This window comes from Mustela lutreola, chromosome 11 (genome assembly GCF_030435805.1).
Source record: "Mustela lutreola isolate mMusLut2 chromosome 11, mMusLut2.pri, whole genome shotgun sequence".
Lineage (NCBI taxonomy): Eukaryota > Metazoa > Chordata > Mammalia > Carnivora > Mustelidae > Mustela > Mustela lutreola.
The window spans coordinates 83,607,367-83,627,061 of NC_081300.1; the positions used below are offsets into that span (position 1 = coordinate 83,607,367).

The following is a 19,695-nucleotide window of genomic DNA, read 5'->3' on the forward strand; positions in this document are numbered from 1 at the left end:
GCTATTTGGGAGGAAAGGGGATTGCTGTCAATCCATAACTCCCCAATCAAATATGGGCCTAAGTTACAAAACCCTCCTTATCGCTATACTAAGGATGGTATATATCAAATCTGGGATACATATTTGTGGCTCACACCCACTATTGGACAGCTCAGTCAAAAGGCAGTTTTTGTTTGTTTGTTTGTTTAAAGATTTTATTTATTTATTTGACAGACAGAGATCACAAGTAGGCAGAGAGGCAGACCGAGAGAGAGGAGGAAGCAGGCTCCCCGCTGAGCAGAGAGCCCAATGTGGGGCTCGATCCCAGGGTCCTGGGATCATGACCTGAGCCGAAGGCAGAGGCTTTAACCCACTGAGCCACCCAGGCGCCCCTCAAAAGCAGTTTTATGCTGGGAACAAAGAAATCATACGTATGATACTTGGGCAAATAACACAGGACATCTAGGATGGCTATCATTAGAAATGTGTTCCCAAGTAATAGTACTCCAAGCCACTGACTGGCTTGCTACTGATTGGGTAAGGCGACCTGGCATTAGATGATCTGCTCCAAACGGAACCCACTGGATATGTGGAACTAACCTTTGGCCCTGGCTTCCTCCAGGGTGGATAAGTCACTGTACTTTAGGATTTGCCTGGATTCTTGGGCACATGGCTAAAACCATCACCACTCCAGCTAATCTCCCCAATTTAAAGCAAAGATGGACATGATCTGTTTTTAAATGGTATGATCACTTTGCATCCATTTTTGTTCCATCTGTGGGACTAGAGGATGTCATGTGGCATGTAGAAGCCCTTAGTAAATATACTATAAAGGCACTCAGTGATTCACTGAATAGCATCTCCCTACTTAATACTGAAGTCTCACAGATACGCAAGGCAGTCCAGAAAATAGGATGGCCTTAGATGTCCTGACAGCAGCACAGGGTGGCACATGTGCAATTATCAAAACAGAATGTTGTGTGTACATCCCAGACTATCACAAAAATGTCACAGGACTAATAAGATACAAATGCCCAGATTAAGGCTCTACAAGATCCTTCTATCTCTCAGTGAATGGTTATTTTCTGTTTTGGAGGAGGACTTTGGCCAACAATTTAAAAATCTCTTTCTTGGGATTCTCATTCTTACCGCCTTATTAATCTTAATGTGTTGCTTTGTTCAATGTTTCTATACTTGGTGCCCAGACTCCATTGCTGCAATGACTTCACAGCGACAGATGATCCTGACTACGTGCAGAGACACTTCACTGTCAGCGCTGGATTCAGCTGCCTCCGCCTTTCGTAACTCCCCTATATAATATGTTCCTCCACTGATCAATGTTGATTCAAGTAGGTAGGGACAGCTCTATGCCCCTATTCAGCAGAAAGAAGTTACAGAAGATGAGACCTTCCACCTTCAACCACCTTAAAGATTTAAGGGTCAAAATTGTTCAGGGGGGAATGATGAGGGAGCACGATGCTGGCTGAAGACAAAGCAAAAGCTGGCGCCTTGCACACCCCTCGCCATCCACTCCCCCTCGGTAATGATGCAGCCCTGACTGCCATGAACAATAAGCAAATAGTTAACTTGCAGAGATCACAATCCTGCAAGATGGGAATCTCCCAACTATCTTGATGTTAATGGTTTGCTAAAAGACAACCTTGGTCTTCTGGCACCTTGTAGACCCTCTTTAGCATATGAAAACTCCATTGAAACCTTCCTTCCCCTCACCTTCCCCTCACCTTCCCCCAACTGCAGGGTACATAACCTGCCATCCCTCACAGCCCTGGGCAATGGCTCTTCCTGGCCACAGGTCCTGTCCCAGTAATAAACCACCATTTTGCACCAAAGATGTCTCAAGAATTCTTTCTTGGTCATCGGCTCCGGACCTCAGCCCACCGAACCTCATCTAGGTTCTAGAACTTCATCATTAACAAAACTATTATTTTGCACCCAACATGTCTAAGGAATTCTTTCTTGGCTCTTGGCTCTTGGCTCAGGACCCCAACTAACCTCATCTATATTCCAAAAAATGACATCACAGGGACTTTATCCCCCTGTCATGTTCCTGTGCCTAGGGCAAGGAGCCTGGTGTGTCAGGGGAGAAGCTCATAACTCAAATCAGGGCACCTGTGTGGCTCAGTGAGTTAAACCTCTGCCTTCGGCTCAGGTCATGATCTCATGGCCCTGGGATTGAGTCCTGCATTGGGCTCTCTGCTCAGCAGGGAGCCTGTTTCCTCCTCTCTCTGCCTACTTGTGATCTCTCTCTGTCAAATAAATAAAATCTTAAAAAAAAAAAAAAAGAAAGAAAGAAACTTATATATATTCCTATTTAAAACAAACAAACAAGAAAAACCTCAAAATCCTGTACCCTTCCGGCCATTTTTAAATACATTCAGTTTGGGTACAAAGTGAAACACAACACTTAACATATGCCCCTGCAATCCCACTCCTAGGTGTTCACCCAAGTGCAATTAAAATCTGCATTCAGGAAAGCTTATACTAGAATGGATACAGTGACTTCATTTGTAATTGCACTGAGCTAGAAACAACTCAAAGGCCCCTCAGCTGAGGTGGGGTGATCAGGTAAACAAATCCTAGGGTATCCAAACCACACAGTGCTACCGAGTCATAAAAGAAACAACCGAAACAATGGTACATCCTAAAAGCATTAAGCTGAATGAATGGCCAGACACCAAAGGCTATCTGATTTTATTCATAAATTCTAGAAAAGAGGCACCTGGGTGACTCCGGTTGTGTCTGCCTTGGGCTCAGGTCATGACCTCAGCCCCACATCGGCTTCCTATCAGCGGGGAGTCTGCTTCTCCCTCTCCCTCTGCCTGCTGCTCCCCCTGCTTGTGCTCTCTCAAATAAATAAAATCTTTTTTTTTAAATTCTGGAAAAGACAGAAGTATAAGGACTGGAAACTGCTGGTTGCCAGGGGCGGGGCAGTGGGGGGGCTGTGGCATCGGACAAGGGCGAGTTTCTAACCAAGAGGCTTGGGAGAATTTTGTGGGGTGACAACCGTTGTGGATCTTGATTGTGGTGGTGGTCACACAACTCAGTACTTTGACCAAAATCTGTGGAACTGTGCACTAAGAAGATGCAAAACACAGGTCCCAAATCCCACGGAGCTTTCATTGCACTGGAGGAGACAGAATCATCAAAAATGAGCGATGACAGAACCCGACATTTATTTGGAACTCAGAAGCATTCCTCGTGAGTCCTGCCATCTCATCCTCACAGGGCTTTCGCGGCGGAGGTTTCATAGCCCTCACTATGCCGGTGAAGCTACAAGGGACCTGCAGGAAACACACAGCCAGAGTGGTGGAGACGAATGCGGAAGCCATGGGGTCATGCTCCCACCAGGCGACCCACCTCCCAGTCTGGACGCCCACCGAATCCCCAGGGGGAGGCGACAGGGAACAACAGCCCCCAAACCACCGAGGATCCTCCTAGGGCAGGGACCGAGCACCTGGGCAGAAAACCCTCAGGGCCTGCAGCGCGTCCAGGAAGCCAACAGGTGGCGCTAGGGAGCAGCTCCTCACACTGCTTCCGCCCAAGTGCCTACATTTCCCAGAGGGCCCCGGAAATCTACCCGGAAGTGACTTTCCGGCCCCGGTGTTATCTTTTTCCCGCGGGCCCCGCCTCTGGAGTTTGCAGGGACCCGGGGCGGCGCTGCTCCTGTCTTGGGTGTCAGGGCCCCCCACTCCGCCGAGAACGTAGTCACAGTTCTTATTTTCTACCGGAGTTTGATGTGCGTATGACCACGTGTAACTGTTTTGCGTTCAGATTCTGAGTCCTGGCCATTTGAAGATCCCTATACTTCCCTAAGAGGATACTGGCGTGGGAGGCCGGTCGGTAGTGAGCGAAAAGGAGACCGGGAATCTCCTCTGGGTGACTTTGGGGACCCTCCTTCCCTTCTCCAGGCGTGCCAGGCTGGGCTTTCTTGAAGAGGTCAGGTGCTTCGGGATGGAATGCACACATTTGGGGTTTTGCAAGCCTGCGGGGTGATTGTGATGCATAGCCAGGGGTGGGGGGGACCCAGGACATCCTGAGGGCCCCTTCAGACTTCAACATACTCTGCTTCCTTTCTAGGACATGGTGTTAAAAGTGGGAACTTGAAAACACCGAGGAAAATTCTGTAGGACCATTTGGCCAACAAGCCAAACTTTTAAAGCATCTGGGCCAGAGTCTGGCCCATCTCTCTCCGCCCTGCCACTGGCTCCCAGATCTTTGCTTTGTGGAGACAGAATGGACAGATTCCTGGTGAAGGGGGCATTAGGGGGCCTTTTGGGAAAGAGGGAGCCAGAGGAGAGCAGAGAAGGCCCAGCAGGGCTGAGAGGAGACAAGGAGAGCAGCAGGAAAAGGTCCAGGACAGAAACCCCGACGAATGCAGGCCACTCAGCGGGCCCCAGCTGGCGGCACATCCGAGCGGAGGGCCTGAGTTGTGATTACACAGTCCTGTTTGGCAAAACCGAAGCAGACAAGATTTTCCAGGAGCTGGAGCAAGAAGTGGAATATTTTACAGGTAAGCCGAGGACTTGCAGGGTGTGCGTGTTGAAGACTTGTTTTGAAAAAAAACTAGTGCTTTGTGTTTGGAGAAATCCGAACTCAGGAGCCATTAATTGCTGGTGACTTCATTAACTGATTCAACACATACTCTCTGGGCATCTCTGCTCCAGGCACCATGTTGGGCACTTGGCATACAAACTGGAGGAAAGATTGCCTGCCTACCAGGAGCTGACAGACTTGAGAATGATTTGCCACCTGGCTGTCATTAGAATCAGCTGGGAAAGTTAAAAAAAAAAACAAAAACAAACCAAAAAGATGCTGGGTTTTATGCGAGACCAGCTGAATCAGAGTAGCTGGGTGGTGGGGGAAGGGGTGTACAGCCTCGGCATCAGTGTTTTTAGAAAGCCTCCAGGTGACTGTAAAGTGCCGCTGGTCTAGTAAGAGAGACAGCATATAACCAGGTAATTCCCCCACAGGAGGGTTCTTGGCATCACCACCAACACTCCCACCTCGCTCGAGGCCAGGGTGGGGAAGGGGAGACCTTGTTGCTTCTGAGAACTGGGATCACCTGACCCCTCCCCACCAGTCTAGTAGTTGTTCCAAGGTGCTGCTGATGCTGTTGGTCCTATTGGCCCAGGAACACACATGGAGAACTCCTGAAAGGTGGCAAAGCACGTGGAGGCCGAGAAAAAGGGCATGGGAGGGGTACCTGGGTGGCTCAGGGGGTTAAGCCTCTGCCTTTGTCTCAGGTCATGGTCTCAGGGTCCTGGAATCCAGCCCTGCATGGGGCTCTCTGCAGAGAGGGGAGCCTGCTTCCCTCTCTCTCTCTCTGCCTGCCTCTCTGCCTACTTATGATCGCTCTGTCAAATAAAATCTTTTAAAAAGAAAAAGCCCACAGAAGACCCCTCCCAACCTGCAGCCTTCACTGTGTTAGCTCCATCTCTTGGGGACCCCACACCCTTAGTCCCCATGGTTGGCAGAATCACCCTAGTGTGTAGCCTGACTTCAACTTGCTTGCATTTCAGCCTCTTATTAGTTAGTTTCTCCTGGAGTTAAGACAATTAAGGCATGTTGTTTAAAAAAAAAAAAAAAATTGGACGAGAGCATGTTTCTCTGTGTAGGACAAGATCACGGTCTTCCATGAACATTTTGGGCAAGCCACAGTGATTTTTGTCTTCGGTCAAAAAGTGAAATATTACTCCTTTTTCAGTTCCCACTCGATCTTGAATCTTCAGGGAGCAGGCATGTGGGCTCCTCACACACCTCTTCTGAGCTGCCCTGTTTTATCTGCGCAGGTGCGCTGGCCAGGGTCCAGGTGTTCGGGAAGTGGCACAGCGTGCCCAGGAAGCAAGCCACCTATGGCAACGCAGGGCTGACATACACGTTCTCGGGCCTCACTCTGTCTCCAAAGCCCTGGATCCCAGTTCTAGAGCATGTCCGGGATCGTGTTTCTGTGGTGACAGGAGAGACCTTCAACTTTGTGCTTGTCAACAGGTGACATTCTGGGATTTTTTTCCTTTTCCTTTTTAGGGTACTGGACTGAATTGTATAAATCTGCGTCTTCTGAGGGCAGGAGTTTAAGATTCCCTTTTTTTAAATTTAAATTCAGGTAGCCCACACAGAGTACAACCTTAGTTTCAGAGGTAGAGGTCAGTGATTAGTCAGTTGCGTAGAACACCCAGTGCTCATCAGATCAAGTGCCCTCCTTCATGCCCGACCCCCGGGCCCCCTCCCCTCCAGCAGCCCTGTTTGTTCCCTAGAGTTAAGACCCACCATATTTCATTTGTATAACAGATACTTTAGTGCAGCAAGGATGTGGCCAGGACAGCATCTACTGTTAGGTCCTTATGGAGCCCAGGCCTCAGTGGGAAGTTGAGAGGGGATTCTCTTGTGAACAATCCGCTGAACAAGATCATTTCAGATGCTATTAAGTGTCTTGAAGAAAATTAAACAGGCTGATTTTGGGTTTGAGGGCAGGGTTTCGCACCAGCAACGTTCTGACGTTTTGGGCAAGATAATTCTGTTGTCCAGGCTGTCCTGTGCTTTGTGGGATGTGAGCAGCTTCCCCAGCTTCCACCTGCTGGATGCCAGCAGCAACCCAACCCCATCACAGCCACCACTGCTAAGCATCCACTGGGGGAGAGAACCGCCCTGTTTTCCAACCCTGAATTCAGGGGAAGGTGGTTAGCAGAGGGCTCCCTCAGGTGCTGATGTTGGAGCTGTAGACTACATGGAGAGAGGGAACAAGCCACACAGACATCCTGAGGAAGAGCAGAGAGGGCTTGGAGTGTGTATGGAGCAGAAAGCCCCCCGAGACTGCTGGAGCAGCAAATGAGGGGAAGGAGAGAGGGCTATCGTAAGCTCAGAGATGGGTAGGGGCCAAATTGGCAAGGACTCAGGGTATTTTTATTCTAAGTGTGGGGAGAAATCATTTAAAGGTTTACATACATGAACCGGGAAAACCCCAAGATGAGCTTTCAGCTGCTTTTGGTGAGTTACATTTTAAAGCACATGATCGAACACGAGCAGATTGAGTGGGAATGCTTCAGGCTTGGCTCATCTGCGGACCCAGAGGAGGCCCTCTAGCCCCTGCAGAACCACAGCGGGGGCCGCTCGCGGCACCTGTCACACTATAGGAAAGTGAGGATTCAGCCCTGTTGGCGCGTTCTAGGAGAGGGCTGTTTTGTAAACTGGGCCTGTGTTGTCACTGCAGGTACAAGGACGGCCGTGACCACATCGGGGAGCACAGAGACGATGAACGAGAACTGGCTCCTGGGAGCCCCATAGCCTCTGTCTCCTTCGGGGCCTGCAGAGACTTCTTCTTCCGGCATAAGGATTCCCGGGGGAAAAAGCCCACCCGGAAGGTAGAGGTGGTTCGGCTTCAGCTGGCGCACGGGAGTTTGCTCATGATGAACCACCCGACCAACACTCACTGGTACCACAGTCTCCCCATACGAAATAAGATTCTAGCTCCACGGGTCAATCTGACATTTCGCAAAATTCTGCCTGCTAAAAAGTAAAAACTTTGTCGGTGGTTTGTACTTCTCTTTTCTCCTTCCCTTTCTACTGCAAGAGGGAGATGGCATCTCTTTTCCCAGCAGGGAACATAGGAAAGGCTTCATCCAAGCATGGGGCTTATTACATAACAATGCAGAATACAGAGAGGATGGTTGTAGCAAATTGGTCAGTTATGAAAGAATACCAGTTGATTTCTTTTTTCCTAACAAAAAGATTCTTTTATTACTATAATACACAGCAGATACAAAAGGTACCTTTAGCAAATACAGAAATCAGCAGTTATGGCATAAACTACTCGTGTAACTTAGGTGTAACTTAGGTTTTTGCCAAGAGAAGCCGCTCTGTAAATAACTTAAAGCTAGAAAGGTGATGTTGCGGCTGCTACTTAATGCCTAATAATTTACAAAACGAGGACGTCAGCTTTACATCCGGCTCAGAGAACTTACACGGACACCCCGGCCTCTGACCCACCATCTGCTTCCAGCTGAACGTTCTGTGCTCTGCATCTCTTTAGCGGCAGGTTTCAAAGAGGAAGCAGAGGCAGGAAAGCAGTTAACTGAGAGCTACAGCTTCACGGTTCGATGTAAGGTCATGTCATTGGGTGTTTGTTCCCCGGATTTGGGCAAAAACAGCTCTGCTCACAGCAACATCCCAGCCAGGGCCTGCGACGGAATCGGGAAGGATGCTTCACACGGCTCCTCTCTCCGGGTGTCTGTGGCCCATAGAACCTTCCACAGTACCTTCAGTCAGTCGTTAAGTTGTGAGTGCTTGGGGTGTATGCTGGGCCTGGCAAGATAGTGATGCCCTGGGCCCCTGGTGCCCTTAGTGGACACCCGGGCCTGGGCTGGCAGCACTTACCAGCCCGCACCCCCACTGGAGGAAGGCCAGGTCTCGGCCTTGCCTCGGGGGACCTTTCAGAAAGCTCAGATTCCAAATCTTAACTCTGAAGAGTCCATTTGAATTTTGTTTTGTTTTTAAATAAAAAGCCTAGCTACAACATAGCTATTGCCGTGTCCTCGCTCTCCCTGTGGCGCTGGGCTGTATCCAGGAGCCTTCTCCAAAGAGGGACGGGAATGCTCAGTAAAGTCTTTGTGTTGGGCTGTGGGGAGCCAGTAAATGTATAGAGTATGGACCTATAACAAAACGACAATACTAGATGATCAGCGGCAAGGATAGTTTTTTTACAAATTGATAACTTTCTTTTCTTCTGTGGAAAGGGCTGGGGTTTGGATGCTCGCTGAGCATTAAGCCTTCCCTCTGCTAAACAAGGAAGCCCAACTGCAGCCCTGTGGTCCGTGCCCTTCCCACCCCAGCTCCCGAACCCAGGCAAGGACTGTCCTCTCACATGGCCCCCAGTGGCACCTGCAAACCTTGGGAATGCTGCAGGGGCAACAGAATTCAAGATAACTGTCCATCTGGCCGGTGCCGGGAGGCTTCGTGTAAAAACAGGCTTTGTCCAGAGTGGTTGGCGCAGACACAGCTCTCTGCCCACTGTTCAGTCTGATGACGGACCCTCATCACGTCCTCCGGCCAGTGTGCTCACAGCAGAAGCGAGTAGCAAGCAGCTCAGAGCTGATGGGCCAGATTTGGCAGGTGCACTTTGATGACATAGAAAAAATCCAAAGATTAGAAAAGACCCACATAAAGAGAAGGCGGGTGTTCTTCAGGCATCTTTTAGCTGTCCTGTTGCTCTCCATAGAGAAACTTGGAAGGAGCAGAGCTTTTCAAAAGTTGTTCCGAGGACTCTCAGACAAGGTGTATTTTCCAGAATGGACGTGCTACAAAAGCAATCGAAAGGGAAAGGCACTTTTTCTTCTAAATTGTTGCCTTTAATAATTTAACCTTTTATGGGCCTGCTTATTAAAAATAAAAGATCTATGCTGAAACCGACTGGAGGATTAGGGAAAGTTACTGCCCCTCTGAGAACACCTAACATAGCCGAATATAAAAAAAAGGTGGCTTCCGGAACCGGGTTTCATTTAATTACCTGTATCAGATGAGTAAAAAGACGTTGTAGACAGAGTGAATGCTGTCGGAGCACAGGGAGGACACCACCCAGTGCACACTTGCAAAGCTGTTCAGGGGGCCGGATTTGGTTTGAACTGGGGCCAGCAGCTCCTTTATGGAGCCTGCTCTGAGAACACCCAGAAGGCGAAGGGCTCTGGCAGGGGCCATCTGCGCACACACACACAGTCAGATCTTGCCTGGTTCCTGGCTGGCGTGGACAATGCCATCGGCTCTGAGGTAGGGCAGTCATTCTTCTGCCCTGTACTCCCGGCCCTGGTGCTGCATCTTGGAAAGAACGCGCTCGTAGAACAGCAGGTAGGCGCTGGAGGACAGGACCTCCTGTAGGCTGGCCTTGCGGACCGTGTCATCAGAGATCCACAGCCACTGGTTGCTGGTTGAAAGAGGGTTCTTGGCTGATGGCGGGGACCGTCGGTAAGTCACAAAGTGTCCCGAGTGCATGTCTCCGTGGTGGACCACAACTGCCATCAGCCGGAAGAGGTATGTGGAGGAGCTGAATGGGAGGAACACAGGCAAGCTGTTTACAGACACACACAAAAAAGGGTCCTGGGCAAAACTGAAAAGTGAAAGTATCCCAGATATTCAGTGATGGGGGACTGCTTCAAGGGTACCTTCGTACAAGTGAATACTACATAACCCTTAAAATGCAGATGGGGTTGATATCCAGGATCTATAATGAACTCCTCAAACTCAACACACACGAAACAGGCAAACATATCAAAAAAATGGGAAGAAGATATGAACAGACACTTCTCCCATCAAGACATACAAATGGCTATCAGACACATGAAAAAATGTTCATCATCATTAGCCCTCAGGGAGATTCAAATTAAAACCACATTGAGATATCACCTTACACCAGTTAGAATGGCCAAAATTAACAAAACAAGAAACAACATGTGTTAGAGAAAGGGGAACCCTCTTACACTGTTGGTGGGAATGCAAGTTGGTGCAGCCTCTTTGGAGAACAGTGTGGAGATTCCTCAAGAAATTAAAAATAGAACTTCCCTATGACCCTGCAATTGCACTCCTGGGTATTTATCCCAAAGATACAGAAGGGCCATCTGTACCCCAATGTTTATAACAGCAATGGCCACGGTCGCCAAACTATGGAAAGAACCAAGATGCCCTTCAACGGACGAATGGATAAGGAAGATGTGATCCATATACACTATGGAGTATTATGCCTCCATCAGAAAGGATGAATACCCAACTTTTGTAGCAACATGGACGGGACTGGAAGAGATTATGCTGAGTGAAATAAGTCAAGCAGAGAGAGTCAATTATCATATGGTTTCACTTATTTGTGGAGCATAACAAATATCATGGAGGACATGGGGAGATGGAGAGGAGAAGGGAGTTGGGGTAAATTGGAAGGGGAGGTGAATCATGAGAGACTACAGACTCTGAAAAACAATCTGAGGGGTTTGAAGTGGCGGGGGGGGGTGGGAGGTCGGGGTACCAGGTGGTGGATATTATAGAGGGCACAGATTGCATGGAGCACTGGGTGTGGTGAAAAAATAATACTGTTTTTCTGAAAATAAATAAATTGAAAAAATTTAAAAAAAATGCAGACGGGGGCTTCCTGGCATGGGGAAGACACCGGTCTTCCCCACCAGTGGACGTCCATTAATGTGGCAGGTGTACACAGAAGGCCTTAAAGGTTTGACTGCTGTCTCGGAGGTGTCCCAAGAAATCTGAAATTCCCTCCTTTGTACTTTATACGTGCATTCCCACATGTATACACAGAACATACATATTTAAATTCTACGTACTTCAAGAATTCTAATTTTTAAAGTGCTTTCCATTTGGGACAAAAATAAACAGGAATGTGTAATAGTGAGATTATACCTTAAGATGAAAGAACAAATGTCTATGTTGTCATCCGTTTCTTTGCAAAGCTAATTCTGGAAACCGAGAGAACCAGCAGGTACGAGAAATGAAGACTGTGCCTCCCCAGAGCAGCTCACCTGTAGTCAGGAACCACCGGGAGCGGGAAGGGCATCTGGGCTGGCAGGGGAGGCAATAAAGATGGGGAGCAGGCGCCATTCATAAAAATTTGTGGTTTGGGGCCCGCAGGCTGATTCAGAACTGCAAGAGAAAAAGGCTCCAAGTGATTACAGCAGCAGTAGCTGTGGGACAACACAACACAGCCTCCACTACCTTGAGTTTAACTCCCCAACAATGCTGCAAAGAAAAAAACAAGCAGTTCATTTTGTGTTAGGTTGATTCCTACTTTTTTGTGTTTTGTTTTCTTTAGATTTTATTTGAGAGAGAGAGCAAAGTGAGCAGGGGAAAGGGGAGGGGGAGAACTGTAGTTCCCACTGAGCGAGAAGCCGGACTTGATCCCAAGACCCTTGAGATCATGACCTGAGCCAGAGGCAGATGCTTAACGGCCTGAGCCACCCAGGCGCCCCTACCTTTTTGTCACTGACATTCTTAATCCAGGGTAGGAAAAGTGGGTCTAGCTTCTAGTCTGCTGCTTACTTTGACAGCTTTGTGAATCTTGAAGCTCCCTGTCCGTTTGCTAAAGATCCGCCAGTTAGGCTGTAGCTAATTTACTGGCATTTCAACCTAAACCAAGGTTTCTCAACCTTGACACTGCTGACACATTGGCTGAGTAACTCTTGCTTGTCGGGGCTATCCTGCACATCAGAGGATGTTTCCGGCATCCCTGGCCTCTACCCACCAGATGCCAGTAACACCCGTCTCTTGGTTGTGACAACCAAAAATGCCACTGGCCACTGCCCCATGTCTCCTGGGCAACAGAACTCCCTGGTTAGAACCACTACCTAAACATTCTCTATTAATTTCCAGCTTCTGAAGAATACCAACATATAACCATGTTGATAAATGTTGATGGGTGTAGATAAAATAGTGAAGATCTTGACCTCTCTTTTCCTGAGTCACAGTCAAGGGCCTGTAAGTACCCAGCAGGCCCCGTCGGCCATACAGCAGCCACGGCCAGCATGCTGTGGCAATGAGCAGACCCGGTGCCCCGGCTGGGAGAGGAGGGATCCAGGTTGAGCCGGGCCTGGATTTAAAACAGCAGCCGGGGCACCTGGGCAGTTGTTAAGTGTCTGCCTTTGGCTCAGGTCATGATCCCAGGGGCCTGGGATTGAGTCCTACACTGGGCTCCCTACTTGTTGGGAAGCCTGCTTTTCCCTCTCCCACTCACCCTGCTTGTATTCCCTCTCTCGCCATCTCTCTCTGTCAAATAAATAAATAAAATATTTTAAAAAATAAAATAAAATAGCAGCCAAAGACTGAGCCCTCTTCCCACTGCAACGACTCTAATGTTCGTTTACAGATCCACTGAAAAAAGGTAAAATAGTCTTCCTGTGAATGGCGTCCTGCCAGGCCGCACAACTGTGGAGGCAAGAAATTAAACGCAGCAAGGGGCTACTGAGTCAGGAGCATCTGGGCTGTGGGGAAGCCAGGCCTCTGACTGGACTGGAAGCAGGTGCGGGTGGGGAGTCTGGGCTCAGGGCCCTTAGAGTTGTTGGGTTTTCCTCGTTTATGTAATTCTAAAGAACTCAAGAAGCCAGAAAAGATAGCTTTTAAAAACTGCCCAGTGCTGCCTTCTGGTGCCCGTCCTCCCAGGGGACTGATGTTTGTCCTTACACCAGTCCTTTCAGCTCCCGGCGCCTCGATTTTCCCCTCAGCAAGGCTGAGGGCAGTTAAGAGCGACCTGCTCCCTGGGGGCCGAGTCTCGTCGGGGGCCCGACTCAGCGATTAGTCTCCAGTGAGGAGGGAAGTAGAGGGAGATCAGTAAGGAGCTCAGTAATGAAGGTGTGATCTTTAGCCAGAGCTTTTCCTCCCCACATTTGCATAAAGGACAAGACCCTGCCTGGCCAGTTGAGCTCGATGCAATGCTAGGGGCCAATTATCATTCAGTCAAAAGGTCAGAAAACCATCTTAAGCTTTTCTTCCCACATTTTGTCAACTATGATACCGTTTTTAAAACCGTATACCTTTTTACTTTGTACGTTTAACCTCTTTTTAGGGCTCTTCCCTCCTGTACCCCCAGTCCTGCTGTTCTAAGGAATTTAAGCAACCGCTGGACTAGCTCCCCTCGCGGCATAAGGGCCCCAGAAGGTGGTGACGCCAGATTCCTCTTCCCTGTGCCGGAAGTTCCGAGTGGTGGCTCCTTGGGCACACACCTGGGGCAGGGGCGACCGGCCTGTTCTGCAGGTCCTGGGCAGGCCCCGTGGCCTCACTGGGCTTGGGGCTTGGCTGCCCGGGTTTGTGCCCAAGGAGGTGATACTTGTAGATGTCCATCATCAGGAACTCGTTGAACTGCACGTGCTCTTGCCGCTTCAGGGGTGTGCCATGGCTGGACCAGCTCAGCCGCTGCAGGTGGATGCACAGACACTGGGGCAGCTGCAGAGGGACAGAAAGCGGAGGGGGCCGCGTGTTGGAGGTGGGACATGGTGGGGGGAGGGGTCCCTGAGGGCAGAGCAAACAAGGTGTGCGGGGTGGGCTCACCTTGCCCAGTTTCAGTTGTTTAACAAAGGTGGTCCTCTGGTGCTCCACCTTCTCCCCATTCAACGTGCCTTTGGCTTCGATCTGAAATAAGAGAAAGATGGCTCTGCAGAATTCCTTGGAACGAAATGTCTGTGGAGGGCTGCAACCAGGTCCGTGTTAGGTCTGTATTTAGTTGGCACCTGACTTTGACCTGCGAAAGGAGCTCGGATGCCCAGTTAATTGTGAGATGCTCTCACTGTTTTACCGTTAAGTAACAGTGACAGTGGGAACAAGAGAAAGGATGGCATGACAAGGAACTCTGCTGCGGCGCGTCATCTATTTTGTTCTGTGTCTTCAGAAGTTCTGGTCCCCATGGTTCCTCTTCTTCAGAGGATGACATGCGGACACTCAGGGGAGTCAAGCCCATGAGAACTGGCAGGTGAGTGCTCCCATCTCAGAGCACCACACTCACAGTTTCTCTTTAAACATTCTGCAGATGGGGGTGCCTGGGTGGCTCAGTGGTTTAAGGCCTCTGCCTTCGACTCAGGTCATGATCCCAGAGTCCTGGGATCAAGCCCCGCATTGGGCTCTCTGCTCAGCAGGGAGCCTGCTACCTCCTCTCTCTCTGCTTGCCTCTCTGCCTACTTGTGATCTGTCAAATAAATAAATAAATCTTTAAAAAAAAATTTAAACATTCTGCAGATGAAGTAAACTCATCTGGGAAAGAGCTCTGGTCCACAGGCTACCGATTTCCCAGCCAAGTTACATAGCTGAGGCCGCAAAGCCCCCCTGGATCTAGTTGGAAGAGCTCAGGCCAGTGGAGAGCGGCAGCATGAGAGGTACTGCATCAGGACATCCGGACCAGCTCGGGGGAGGCACAAGGCGTTAGAGGCATACCTGCGTACAATTGTCACATACGACGTCCCGCACCGATTCAGAGGAGATAAAGTGGTGAAGGCAGTGGTCCAGGGTCAGTGGATGCCCCTTAAGCATCAGAAAAGAAAATTCACGATTACCATTCAATTACAAGGTAACTATTAACAGAAGACAATGTGATCCCAGAGCTTTATTTTTGCTTATATGGGCAATAAAGCTTGAAAGATGCAACTGGATGTTCCCTGAGCATATGTGGAGCTCTCAAAGCTTCCTACACTTGCTGTTATGGGTGGATTCAAGGCTATGAGGACGTATATAACACTGCAGAAATGTATAGACTCCCACAGCGTTTTAGAGATCTTTGAATTTGAGATTAATACGTGTGTGTGTGTGTGTGTGTGTGTGTGTGTGTGGAGAAAAAGCCAAAATTCCTGAAACTGGAGAAAAACCATTCACTCTCTTCTCCCTGCAGATTGGCCATGGTACCACACACGACAACCAAGACAGGTTCAGCCAACCATGTGCCTGAGTAACGCACAGGACATCGGCTACACAAAGTGCCCCAAAGCCCGCTCAGATTTCAGTGTCTCCAAAACGGACCCCAAATAAACCATCGCTCAGTACATACCCACGTGGCAGCTGGGATACTCAGTGAAAGGCTGTCGAAGGTATCAAATCGAACAGGACTCTGAAACAAACATTGCAGAAAATCCAGAAAGGACGCACGTTCAAACCAGAGCTTTAGAGATGGGAAGACACATGCCTATGAAACAGTTTAGTATTTTGATGCCCAACGCTGACATAATGAAACACAGTGTACTTACCTAGAAGCAAATTCTATTTCAAACAACCCTGTCAATGTAAGTGGTACAGTAACACCGAAGGCCAGTTTATAAGATCACGGTAAGAGAACATCCCTGACCAGTAATGTAGGGATTTTATCCTCAGGAAATAACCATAGACAAAACTGTAAGGATGTTCATCCCAGCATTATTTTATAGCAGCAAAATGTGAAGAGTTGAAATTTCTAGGGAACGATTAAATGAATTACATCATATCCACAGAAGAGTACGCTCTGTTCCAAATAGCACAGTAGGAGTATGTGAGTGTACAGAAAGACACACCTATTATGTTATTAACTGCAAAAAATCCAGATGATAAAACAGGGTAAAAATTGCTGCTTTTGGTGATGGCAAAGTAGCTTAGCTAGACTAGCTACCATTGAGATAATGCATAGAAATTCTGGACCAAAAAAAACCACAAGCGTTCGGATGACTGGAGAGCTACTGCCAAGTCCTGGGAAAACAGGAACTTTACAGAGAGATTTGCACTGTGTGACTTTTTGCTTGAGGGAACTCCCCAGCCTATGCTGTTTAGTATCAGGTGGCAGAAAGCTCCATTCTCACAGGATGGAGGTCTCAGAAGACAGAGCCCAGGCTGGTACAGAGGCTGGGGGAAATCCCAGAAAGAGGGCAGCCACAGAGAGGATGAGGCCCCAGATCAATGTACAAACCCTGCCCAGTTCCAAGACACGGACACGCAAGTGTGCACACCCACACAGGGAAACCCCCAGAGTCTAGCCAAAAAACTAAAGCGAGAAGCTGAAAAATTGCCCCGAGATTTTGCTGCCCGACGTGGGGAAAACAGTTTGGCTTTGAGCTCAGCCCAGTCAACTGCACATCGGAACAGAATTCATTATTTTTCAGAGAAACATAACGGAATCCAAGTCTCTACTACAATGTTAAATATGCAAAAAAAAAAAAAATTACTAGACATACAGTGCAAAAAGGAAAATATGACCCATGGTGAAGAATCCCATGGATGACCTGGATACTGAAATTAACATGAGGGCCTTAAAAGAGAATTGTGACAAGTAAGCTCAAAGACACAAAGGAAGAGTTATTTAGTCCTGGTGGAGGACAAATGGAGAGTCTTAGATAAATGGAAACAGATAAATGGAAACTATAAAGAACCAAATGGATATTAAACAACTAAGAAAAATAACTGAAACGAATAGTTCCCTGAGGGGCGCCTGGGTGGCTCAGTGGGTTAAGCCTCTGCCTTCAGTTTGGGTCATGATCTCTGGGTCCTGGGATCGAGCCCCGCATCGGGCTCCCTGCTCAGTGGGGAGTTTGCTTCTCCCATTCTCTCTGCCTTTCTGGTGCTTGCTCTCATGTTCCCTCTCTCATAAATCAGTAAAATCTTGAAAGAAAGAAAGGAAGGAAGGAAGAAATGTTTGCTGGACAAGCAGAGTGAAGACAGAGCAGAGGCTATGAACTTGAAGATAAGTCCACAGACTTACCCAATTTGAAGGATGTGTAGGAAAGAGGTTGAAGATAAGTGAACCAAGCCTCAGTGAGTTGTGAAACAATACCAAGTGGACCAATGAGGAGAGAATGGGGTACACCTAACGTTTTGGGAAAAAATAATGGCCCCCCAAATGTGCAAATTTGGTGAAAACCATAAAAGGTACAGAATTATGAGATTCAGCAAATTCCAAACAAATACAAAGAAAATGATACCTAGGCACAGGGCGGACAAACTGCTGAAGCTCAAAAGTAGTGAGAAAATCTTACAAGCTGGCAGAGAGAGAAAACCGAGATGTCACGTAAAGGAGGACGATGTGAATGATGCTGGGAACGCGTCCGAAAAGCTGGAGGCCAGAAGGCAAGAGAACAGCGCTTTCAAGTGACAAGCTGGAAGAAAGCAAGGCAGGCATGTGGGCGCCCCTGCCGAAGTCACCGCTGACTTACCGTTTCACCATGCAGGGAGACGAAGGGGAAGATCTAGGTGGAGGATAGTGCAGGCCCAAGTTGGATCAAAAGTAAGACAACAGAAAGAGATATCCTATAAAAACCCTAGTTAGGGGCGCCTAACTCTTGATTTCATTTCAGGTCATGACCTCGGGGTTGTGAGATTGAGCCCTGCCTCAGGCACCACGCTCAGCGGAGTCTGCTGGAGAGACTGTCTGTGCCTCTCCATCTGCCCACTCCCACCCCCACCCCGCGCTCTCTCAAATAAATAAATTAATTAAATTACCAAAAAAGGGAAGAAACACTACTTAGATGGAAATTAATCAGACAAAATAGACTCCAGGACAAAGATAAAATATTTACCAGAGAGAAAAAGGGACATTTTATCAAGACAGTGAGAGTCAACTCATCATTAGTAAATGTCTATGTACCTAACAGCAAAGTCTTATACGAAATTCTGCAAAAATAAAACTAAAAAAAGAAAAAGAAATGGATAATTCTAGCAGATTTAAGGAAGATTTAATTTAAGGAAGAAATAATACCGATCTTAACCAAAGTCTTTCAGGAAATGGGGGAAGGAACACTTCCCCACTCACGTTATGAGGGTAGTATGATCCCCGTAACAAAACCTGACAAGACATGACGAGAAAACTGTAAGACTGATAGTCCTCAGAGACATAGACACAAAGTACTCACAGTAAAGTGTTCATTCCAGAAACACAAAGCTAGTTTAACCTTAGAAAAAACAATCACTGCAATTCACCATGTTAATGGAATGAAAGAAAGTCATGATGCTGAGTGAAAGAAGCTAGTCAAGAACCAAGTATTGTATGATTGCATGCATACGAAATATCCAGAATACACAACTACAGGGACCGAAAGTGCTAATGGGTACAGGGGGTTCTTTTGCCGGGAGGTAGGGAGGCTGAAGATATCCTAAAATTGATTGAGATGATAGTTACACAATTCTCTATTTTTGTATTTATGTTGGAAACTTTCCTAATAAAAAGTTACATTAAAATGTCAAAATTAGGGCACTGAGTGGCTCAGTTGGTTGGGCCACTGCCTTTGGCTCAGGTCAGGAGCCCAGAGTCCCAAGATTGAGTCCCGCATCAGGCTCCCAGCTCCGCAGGGAGTCTGCTTCTCCCTCTGACCTTCCCCTCTCTCATGCTTTCTCTCTCTCTCTCGCAAATAAATAAATAAAATCTTTAAAAAAAAAAAAAAAAAAAAAGGTCAAAAAACAAAACAAAACCCAAACCCCACCAAACAACAGACTCTGTTGTCTACTGTCAGTGTAGACCCAACCTCAAGACTCAGGTCTGCTCCTCTCAGTGCAGAAGATGCCAAGGAGGGTCAAAGGACATGCGGGCACTGAGTAAAGGGAGGCGGTCTATCCATGAAGTAAGCAGAGCCAGGCGACCACACACGCCATCTACCAACATCACTCCACACTCTACAGATGCTTCCCAAGTCTTGAGTTGAAAGAAAACCTCTCCAGAAAACAGCAAGCACTGGTACTGTATTTACCTGGTGTTCACAGTGTTTGCAGACCATGTTGCTCGTCAGCCTTCCATGGAAAGGATGCTGAGATTTCCAGTGATTGGACGTGGGGTGAGGTGAGCCTGGAACACAGAACATGTCTTGCTGTGTGCCACCTTGGCACCAACCTCAAAACCCACCAGCCTTTTTAGTATTTGGTAACAACTCCCTCTTTGAAATAAATGTTCCTGAAAAGTAAACTGAAAGAGCTTTCCTTATGGACTTCCATCAAAAAGACAACTCATCCCATTCACAGGAAAATTTACGCAAGTCCTTCGATGTGGTTTCTATATAATGGGTATAGCCCATTTAAAAAAGGAATTTGTACTATATGTTAGCTAACTTGAATTTAAATAAAGACTTGAAACAAAATTAAATTTAAAAAAGGAACTGGTATTGAATAATGTATTTATTAGATATTTAAGATGTTTAGATATCCAAGGAAGGATGTTTAGATGTCCAAGGAAGGACACCATGACAGAATACTCCAGAAAGTGAGATAAACTTCCAAAAATCATCAGAG

At 47.7% G+C, this 19,695-nt stretch overlaps 2 protein-coding genes across 7 annotated transcripts in view; one reads left to right on the top strand and one right to left on the bottom strand.

The window, feature by feature from the left end:
* Positions 1 to 3,583: 3,583 nt before the first annotated feature.
* ALKBH2 (alkB homolog 2, alpha-ketoglutarate dependent dioxygenase) lies at positions 3,584 to 7,535 on the top strand. Of its 2 annotated transcripts, none has more exons than XM_059140612.1 (4): positions 3,584 to 3,736; positions 4,078 to 4,510; positions 5,790 to 5,988; positions 7,208 to 7,535. In XM_059140612.1, exons 2-4 carry the CDS (start codon positions 4,234 to 4,236, stop codon positions 7,512 to 7,514), a joined length of 783 nt encoding a protein of 260 aa, XP_058996595.1. In that variant the 5' UTR covers positions 3,584 to 3,736; positions 4,078 to 4,233; the 3' UTR covers positions 7,515 to 7,535. The 2 variants fall into 2 exon arrangements, with proteins under 2 accessions (XP_058996595.1, XP_058996596.1); XM_059140613.1 differs by lacking the exon at positions 3,584 to 3,736 and adding an exon at positions 3,743 to 3,936.
* A 971-nt stretch (positions 7,536 to 8,506) lies between these two features.
* USP30 (ubiquitin specific peptidase 30) overlaps positions 8,507 to 19,695 on the bottom strand; it is a 28,574-nt gene continuing 17,385 nt past the window's right edge. For 2 of the 5 annotated variants that reach the window (XM_059140610.1, XM_059140608.1), the window contains exons 7-13: positions 19,161 to 19,255; positions 15,509 to 15,568; positions 14,902 to 14,988; positions 14,026 to 14,106; positions 13,701 to 13,920; positions 11,508 to 11,628; positions 8,654 to 10,030 (exon numbers count right to left, since the gene is read on the bottom strand). In XM_059140610.1, coding sequence (XP_058996593.1) covers positions 9,766 to 10,030; positions 11,508 to 11,628; positions 13,701 to 13,920; positions 14,026 to 14,106; positions 14,902 to 14,988; positions 15,509 to 15,568; positions 19,161 to 19,255 — 929 coding nt within the window. In that variant the 3' untranslated portion in view covers positions 8,654 to 9,765. The other 3 variants (XR_009346115.1, XR_009346116.1, XR_009346114.1) reach the window with 3 other exon arrangements.

Bases quoted from the DNA above. Each gene is read 5' to 3' on its own strand.
- ALKBH2 (XM_059140612.1), top strand. From the start codon at position 4,234: ATGGACAGATTCCTGGTGAAGGGGGCATTAGGGGGCCTTTTGGGAAAG. The intron at 4,511-5,789 runs GTAAGCCGAGGA...TTATCTGCGCAG, and splicing joins AGAAGTGGAATATTTTACAG to GTGCGCTGGCCAGGGTCCAG. The intron at 5,989-7,207 runs GTGACATTCTGG...TTGTCACTGCAG, and splicing joins AACTTTGTGCTTGTCAACAG to GTACAAGGACGGCCGTGACC.